Raw genomic sequence first — 9,244 nt, 5'->3', positions numbered from 1 at the left:
CGCAGGAGGGCCTTAGCTCGTTGGAAGTTGGATGTGAGTGCCAGTTTGCTGGAAAATCTGAAACTTTTTATTGCAAATCACGTGGGTATGAGGCCTTGCCTTCCCTTAGGCAAGTCTCGACTCTTTTGGGTTTAAATAGTTAACAATGCTTGCATTGATTTTTCTGTTGAGGGTTTATTTACCCTTGATTGTATTAATTTGAACTCTGAAGAGACATGGGTTTTATTAGAGTTTTGAGGGCCAACCTTACAGTCAAAGTTTTTGACACGATTTCATGATTGTATATCTCTTGCTACTATCAGTGATTAGTAATTATGTATTTTGGCAAATACTCTGCTTAATTTCCTCCTTTTAGTTTGGATACAATGGTCAGTTACAGATTGTTTTCTTTACTCAATATAGATGTGTTTGGTGTTGGTGCAGACTGGTTACAATCATTTAATTTGTCAATCTTGTTCTTTTAGAACGACGTTCCTCGATGTCCACCCCAGGACTATCCGACGAAGCCAATCTGAAAGCCTATTTTTTTATTATTCAGATCCTCGTTTTTCTTCAACAAGAATTCATCATTTTTTATTTCTGTAAATAATGATTTTATAATGTACTAGCTGTCGATATAAGTTCTAGGTTCTGGAAATACTTATCATGAAATATTCTTGGTTGAATGCTTGGTTGCTGGTTGGAAGTCCCATGGCTACCCACGCCGCGCATACATAAACATTTATAGCTCATTTTAGTGATGAATTGCGCTATGCTTACATGGTTCTTTGATGATTTTTACTCGCAACTTTCATTGGGGTTTCTAGGTTATGTAACTAGGACTCTGTCATTTTCTTTTGTTTTCTCACAGAAGACTCGGCAACTCTTTTAAAGGCAGTAATCTGAATATATGATTTTTCTTAAAATTTAGTACTCAATTAACTATATCTGTTATCGACTGTATTCTATGTTTTGTCTGGAAATGGCAGGTTGACTGGAGTAATTCATACATCCTGTATGTATAGACTTAGTTATTTTACTCTAAGGTTATTTTCTGCGGGCGTACAATTATATTGATGCATAGATTCTTGATTTCTCAACGTATTTATTATGCTTGGGGTACAGACATTATATTGTCTACCCATCTTGGTCCTATACTAATCACTGAGCATTCCTACCCTCCGGGTAACCATAACAACCTATTAGTAGCTACTTACATCATAATATCATTTTGTACTCTAGGCTATTCACTTTTTCCATTTATTTCATGCTACAAATATTATTAGACACATGCAATCACTAGCATCATATAACTTATTTCCTATTTAGATAATGTTAGGAGGCTCATTTTCCTACTTAACTGTCTACATTCCTTTAATTAGCAAACTATAGATACAAACATGCATTTACACTTATCTGTCATCGAAAATCTAATTCGAACTAGATGAAGCTCTCCACCCTTCCAATGAGAACCTCTCCACCCTTCCAATGAGAATATGGCAATCACATCCAAATGTTCTCCCCCCAAGCTCCTCTTTTCCCACTGATCAATTTATCTTTAATACAAGAGTTTTTATTGCCTTGGCCTCAGGACTCCAGGTCTAGCCTGCAAATGAGTATTTCTTCCTCCAGGGAAGTCTCTTTGAAGAATTGTTCCCAATGAGTATTGCTTCCTCCAGGGAAGTCTCTGTGAAGAATTGTTCCCACTAAAATTCTCTTCAGCTCAAAGAATTCTCTTTTTTTTTTTTTGAAAAACCAACCCCTCCTTCCTCCTTCTCTCTTTTTTTTGTAAGAGGGAGGCAAGTAAGGAATAACTGCTTAACTCTTGGGTAAGAGAGAGTTACTGAGGTTCATCAGTAATTCTTTAGAACTTCCATAGACAAAGTATCATATTGTTATAGCTTTACTTTATTAAATTTAAAACTACTAACACCACAGAACCAACTTATTATCTGTTTCTCAAAAAGTAAAACAAGAATCCGTTTCTCAACTATAAAAGTAAGCACGAAAATAAAAATAACTTAAAGTTTTGAAGATGTCACATTTAAGTAAATTTATAAAGAAACATGTTAAAAATATAATTAAAAAATCAATTTTCTTCTTTTTCTTTTAAAAAATATTTACTTATAATTATGATATCATCTTAAATTTTATTGTTTTTCTTAAATTTGATTTTATTGAAAATCTATTTTTACTTTAAAAGTTTCTATAATATTTATCTTAAATTAATAAAAGAAAATTGTTATAAATAAAATAATTAAAAAATAGGGTACTCAAATTTCATTCTATTGCCATTATTTTTAAATATAAGTTTCTATTTATAAAACCATAATTTTAAATATATAAATAATATGTCTAGAACATTATTATATATCCGAATTCTAATTGTTAAAAAGAGTCTAGATTCATCTTTATTCTGAATATATCTGTTTTAGAGTGAAAAGATATTTGATTCCTCTATGTCTTTGGTAATTCCGAATCTACCAAAAGCTGAGAGATATCAAATCTCTTTTCATTCTAAAGAAAATATTTAGAGTTAAAGATAGATCCAGACTACTTTAATTATTATTATAATTACTTATAATTATAATTACTTATTTTATTTTATATTTTTTTTAAATCTAAATTTTATATAATTTCAAATAGTCAAAATGTTTTATTAATAATTAATGATTATTATTTATTTTATTTCAAGTTTTTAGTTTTATTTTATTTTTATCTAATTTAATCATCTCAAAATGTTTAATAAGATAAGTAAGACATGATATTACATCTCTTTTATATTGGACTAGAAAGTGTCTCTTAACACAATCATAATTTTATATCTAACTAAAATTACAAACTAAATTTTACATTAAATTACAAAAATTATTTTATATTTTAATTTAATTATTAAAAATCTTGTTATATGTTTTCCCAAATTTATATATATTTAATTCTTATATTATTTTTTATAATTAATAATAATAATTTAAAATATAATTATAATTTAATTAATTTATTTTGCTTATATATATATATATATATATATATATATATATTCCGAGATGCGGGTGTACATAAGGATTGATCTGATGGCGGCGGAACGAGACGACAAATGGCATAGGCACATGGCCACTCGTAAGCCCGCACACAAAGCAATAAACCTGCCTCACAGCAGCAGTAAGTGCCATTCAATGCGGCACTCGAATCAACTCACCAGCGCCATCCTGCCTTGGCTCTACATCATGGAACCCTCAGGTAATATTCGACCCACTTCCTCTGTTTCTATTCCTCTGCCTCTGAGTTGCAAGTGCCCCCTCGCTGCAGTGGAGCCAAGTTCATGCACTGCAATGGGCAGGCGATGCAACATTCTCTGCTGCATAGAGTTTGGAAAGGGCAACCATTACTCTTAGAGCTTGATCTGCAACCTGACTTCTGATTCTAAGCCTTCTGAGCCTTTTACCTCAGAGCTCCGCTCAGTGCCGACCTCTCACAGGCAGTCTCTTCATCCCCACGCCATCATGTCTTGACTACGCCAGCGAATGCGTAGCAGAAGGGGTAGCAATAGAGGCAGTCTGCCCCGTCCTCCACCCTTAATAGTCTTGGACTCCTCTTCCCCCTCGTCATATTACGTCTCAGCCCCTTATCCTGAAACTCGCAGTGGTAGAGGTCGCACTCGCGCTGTCCACTCCCCGCCTTTACAAACCGCCATTCCAGTTACTGATATCCCTTCCAGCTCTCAACAATCCATCCAGTTAGCCCAATTCATTTACCACTGCTCTCTGAATCGTCCACTCATCAAGGCTACCATCACAGTCACCTTCCAAGAGGAGCCTTCCAGCGACGAAGGATGCCCCACTTGCGTAATGAAGAAGAGAGATAATGATCAGGGCAAGCCTTCTGCAGCGGAGCAGAATCGAGAACATCTGGCAAAGGATGACACAGGTGCGTTGCCGAAAGACGAGGACGACCTCGACACCTACAGGTGTTTCATTATCGAAGAACACCTTTCAGCACCAAGTGACACCTAACTCACCACGCGTCTTCAGATTTCAGGGTCCCGGTAACCAAGTCTATGGGTTTACTTTTGAATTTTTGAGCAAAATAGTTTGTCATGATAGGATATTGCTCCATGTTCATATGCTGGTTTCCCCTGCGCAGGTAGCAAAATTATTTTAGATTGGACTGGTTTATCACTTATGGGCAGTCTTAATTTTGGTTTTTGTTGCTTTATGCCATGAACCTTGGCTCTAAACTACAGAGACGAGAGCCTCCATATATCATTTTGTTATAATAATAGATTTTAGACACACACACACACACATATATATATATATACCCATTCGCATTTAATTTACATACCACTCATTAAAATTTAAGGTCATTTAATTTAATTTGTATACCTCTAATTAAAACTTATCTTTGGTTGCTACAGAGTGTGAAGACTTTGAATTTCCACATATAGAGAGGCAGTGACCATGGTCTCTTCTGTCTTGTGCACAGTTTTTCAACTGTTAGTGCGGGGTCGAAAGGAAGTGAAACAGTGTCAGCCATCGATGCCATTCCAAAATATACGGAGTTGATTTTCCAAACGGATACGTAAACATCGAAATTGCAGAAAGGGGATAAAAGGGCTCATTTGAATGGATTAGTCTATAGAGTTCGGTCATGTTAGGAAAATATGAGCTTAGATTTATTTTAATTTTGAATCTATTAAGTGTTAAGATAGATTAAATTTCTTTAGAGTGTAAAATTTATTTGGAAGATTTGATCTCTCGAAGATTAATAGATTTACAGTTTATTATTTTTAGTTTAATTTTTATTTTTAAGTAATTTCACTCATTCAAAATATTTTAAGTAAAATTTTATTTTATATTTTCATTTTTATTTTTATGCAGTTTGACCCAGTTAATATGTTTAAATAACATAATATATTATGTCATAATATAATATACTATTACATTAGATAATTGAGTCTCTTGTCTAAAAATGTGATAAAATTAAATTTATAAAAAAAAAAATTATAAAATATTTTGATTGTGAAATGAGAAATGGCTTTTGGGCATGTGTATTGATAAGTCATCGTTTTTGGACATGTAGTATTGAGATGATTTTGGATATGTTTTATTGATGAGTCACGGAATTGGCTCATGATATTGTAATAAAGATTTACAAGTTAATAATATTTATAGTAAAGTGAATATGAATATACATGATTAAACATATTGTTATATCGTAAATATTCAAATATTTTGTTATGATTTTCCTTTATGTAAAAGGTTATTGTAATTTTGTTAATAAAAACAAAATTACAATCTAATAAAATAAATTTTATTATTTTTATTACTTTTCATTTTTTAATGCCTTTAACTACAACGCATGATCGGAGGTTGAGTAAATTTGTGAAAATTGTTTATTATACTACTTCACATTTTCCATAGCTAAATTAGTTCAAAGGTATCTTACAATTCAGAGACAGCACGAGAAACAACTCGTAAAAATATAGTCCAACGATAATCAGGTAGTATGATTTCTTGTTTCATATCTTCCCAGAGCACTGTTAGTAGAGGTAAAGGTAAAGAAACTAGCACGAGTAGCTTTCGCTACTCTTTACACTGTCACTGATTTAGGGCCTTGGTCTATGAATGGCAACCGGACTCTATACACTGCACTACAGGGGATAGTAATTGAATGAAGTTGATGGAAACATGACTATATGCACTCGACTAGAGGACATAGTAATTGAATGAAGTTGATGGAAATCGAAAATATCGCATTTATACCCATTTTCCAGGTCACGGCAATGCTTCAACCATGGTACGATGTCATGATAGGATGTGTTGGTGGACTTTGTAAATTTACAGCAATGTAAACGAAAATAAAAATACTTTTATATTATAATTTTTTTATATTAAAATTTAAATGAATTAATATTTTTAGTTTTAATTTTAAATAAAAAAATATTTAGATTTAAATAATAAAAGTAAATGCTATAAAAAATAGATAATGATGAGATGTTAAGTTAAGACTTTTTTGATATCAAATTAATTCAATTGGCCGGACTGGATCAGAGTGATATTGAGCATAAAATCTATTAATCATTAAGGTACGCACATTACCTAAAAGTCATAGTGATATGACACAAACTCGAAGTTATAGTGATATGGCCGCTCGTGACCCAAATCAATATTAAAAAAATAATATTGATTTTAATATTACACGATATTTAAAACAATGTAGAGCGAATTTACATATGGTTCCAGTCTGAAATGCTTTCGGCATATACTTATCTTTTGAGTAGTCGAGGTGGGCTGTGCAACTAAAGATCGATCCAGTGCAGCCTTATGCTCAGAAGGCCCCTGAATTCGACCCTCGGACCTAATGCAACCAAACACCAGTTAACGCATCTACAACCGGACTACCATTTTACGGCGCAGAAGCATATTCTATAAATCATATTCCTGCTCTTCATTACTTATTATATCACTATAACCGAGTTTACAATAAAAAGCCCCAAATTTTGGCTCAAGGCCGGAGGTAAAAGCTATGGTATACAGATTCTATGAAATACTGAATATATTATTTGAGGCGAGGAGCCGTTGAAGGCTTCAGACATGGAGCTCATCTCCTTCTCCGCTGGCAGCGAATGTGTTGACGAGAGTGAGGGCATTACTTATCAATTTGTGCAGGTTATGCATGCGACTGGTGACTATGGCCGTAACATGACTAATAACTCTCAAACACCAAGCTTTAACATTACAAGTTGACAAAACATACTATCCCAACTATCTCCAGTTTTGAATTATGAATTAAGTCAAAATGCACTATAAAACATTTCATTGAATTCTATCTAGGAGTACACCTATCCCATCAAACAATCACCCACTGATTTCCACTAGAGCAACACATCCCAATGTTGGGTAATACCTACACAAGAATAGGGGAAATGTGTGTCAGGCATATCTACATGTGTGTTTAACCATTCAACCTATTGAAGACAATAAATGACACCATTCAATTAAGGAATTAGTTCAAATGATGCAATGAAAAACACTAACCCTTTCAATTCAGGTATTAAACACACCAATGCTTTCAATTCAAGAATTAAACACAAGAAAGCACAAGGATCAACCATGAAGGTTTATCAACCATTGGATCATGTACAAATCAATCAAGAAAACACATTTGAATTTGGGAGATGGAAATCCATCCCAATCTTCCCTGCTAATTAAATTCTAGATCAAAAAAATATAAAACATCAACCCTTACTAATTTTCATTTCAAACATTCATTTTACTCAATTCAAGAATTAAACACAGGAAAGCACAAGGATCAACCATGAAAGTTTATCATCCATTGGATCATGTACAAATCAATCAAGAACACACATTTGAATTTTGGAGATGGAAATCCATCCCAATCTTCCCTACTAATTAAATTCTAGATCAAAAAACTATAAAACATCAACCCTTATTTCAAACATTCATTCTACTCATTAATTTTTGGAGACATACAATTAGAGTGTGTGCACAGTGCTACATTCATTCTATTCATCATCTTCTAGAGACATACAAAAAGAGTGTGTGCACAGTGTTACATTCATTCTATTCGTCGGTTGCTGGAGACATACATGTTTGTTTTTGTTGAATAATGTTATCATATTGATTATTTTATCATCATTTTTATTGAGAAACGAGGGTAAATTAAAGCCATTATAGCTAATATCACTTCCTAAACAGTGTTAGATGATTCAAAAATAAAATATTATCATAATTTATAAAGTTTGAATAAAATAATTATTAATTTAAGATATTAAATTAATAATTATTATTCTAGAACATTTAATTATTTGAGACATTTAGAATCAGTATATTGTTGTAAAAGATATGACTCTACAAATGTGTCGTATCTTAGGCTCTATTTTAGGAAAATTGTTAGTAAGTTGTTTTAATAGCTTTTATTGTTATGGATACTTGTTATTTCATAAGTGATCCAGAATTAGAGGTAGTCAGGACATTGAGCTTATAAATAGTTCATTGCAAGAGTGTTTGGTTGTTCGGGTGTAAACTCTTGCAAAATCAATATGTAATTGTTTTTTCCTGATTAATAAAATTACGTATCTGAGGACACTTCTGCCATTATTGTGGTATTGGAGTTACAGTAATGTTGCAGTGGATGTGACGAGGAGATTCCAGCTCTAAAAGTTTTTGGAAAACTCCATTGAATTGATTAGCATATGATTGGTATGGAATTTGTCCAGTTTTTTTTCTTTAAAATGAACAAAATATTTATTATTGATTTTAGATTTGTAAATTCTAAAATCATTTTTTATTATCAAGAAAAACAAAAAAAATGCAAAATCTATGTGACTTTTTTGCAAAATCTGTATGGCTATTGTGATGCAACGGATGTGGATTTGCATCTATTGAGTGACGGTGCTAGCGTCGGCATTCAAACTTTGACAAAGACCCCTGCGCCTGGCGGATCCTCCAGTTTCCGTCATGAGACCATCTCACTTCTTCAGACTTCTTTGATTCCTATTTTCTCACACTTGACTTCTGATCTTCTTTCGCGTCTGTCATGAAAACTTCCTCATCCATACTCTCATGGATGGTTGAAGTCTCGTAATAAGAAGGGCTGTTGAAGTTGAGGCCTTCAAACCACTCGTTAGAATTGAAGATATCAGGAATCATTTCTGTTGTTATTGTCATGAACAAATCTTCTATGCTGCAATTCAGGCCTGTCTCAGACTGGAAGTAACTGTAATCCTTGACTATACTCTCATAGGCCCTATTGATCTGCTTGAATCTCTGTTCACTCCCCCTATCTTTACAGACATCAGCGTGGTACTGCGTGGCAAGACGCCTATAAGCGCACTTGATTTCATTCCTGGAAGCGTTTCTTCTCACCCCAAGAACATAATAATGATCCCCTCTGCAAGACCTCGCTCTGAAATTTGCCCCTCTTCTCCTCAGCTCCTGGTCACATGAATCCGAACAACAGCATGGGACTGTGGGTAATCTCACCGAGTAGCAAGCCATTGGAAAACATAGAAATCTTCTGATGGGTATTCTTAGTTTCCGATCCGGGTATAAAACACACCTACAATTTTAGCCCCAAATACCAGGATTTGTTTCTCAAATTTGCAGAGATAGGTATCTACAGGTCTGTGGATTGATCTCCATGGAGTTATAATCACAATTGCTTCTATATACAACGAGAACAAGCGATCCCTGCAAGGTGAGCCAAGTTGTTAATAGATTTGTCAAATCTGGTGTTTTGG

General features: G+C 33.5%; 1 protein-coding gene across 1 annotated transcript; it reads right to left on the bottom strand.

Moving 5' to 3' along the window:
* Nucleotides 1-8,498: 8,498 nt before the first annotated feature.
* Nucleotides 8,499-9,002, bottom strand: LOC149223662 (uncharacterized). Its single transcript, XM_089387968.1, has one exon. The coding sequence runs from the start codon at nucleotides 9,000-9,002 to the stop codon at nucleotides 8,499-8,501; it is 504 nt and encodes a 167-aa protein (XP_089244094.1).
* Between the last annotated feature and the right edge of the window lie 242 nt (nucleotides 9,003-9,244).

Source organism: Pinus tabuliformis, chromosome Q (genome assembly GCF_031772625.1).
Source record: "Pinus tabuliformis cultivar Carrire ecotype Pingquan chromosome Q, CPIR1, whole genome shotgun sequence".
Classification (NCBI taxonomy): Eukaryota; Viridiplantae; Streptophyta; class Pinopsida; order Pinales; family Pinaceae; genus Pinus; species Pinus tabuliformis.
The sequence above is the reverse complement of the archived record's forward strand: the minus strand, read 5'-3'. Positions and strand labels throughout refer to the sequence as shown.

Excerpts from the sequence above, each read along its gene's own strand:
- LOC149223662 (XM_089387968.1), bottom strand. The coding sequence starts at position 9,002 with ATGGCTTGCTACTCGGTGAGATTACCCACAGTCCCATGCTGTTGTTCG.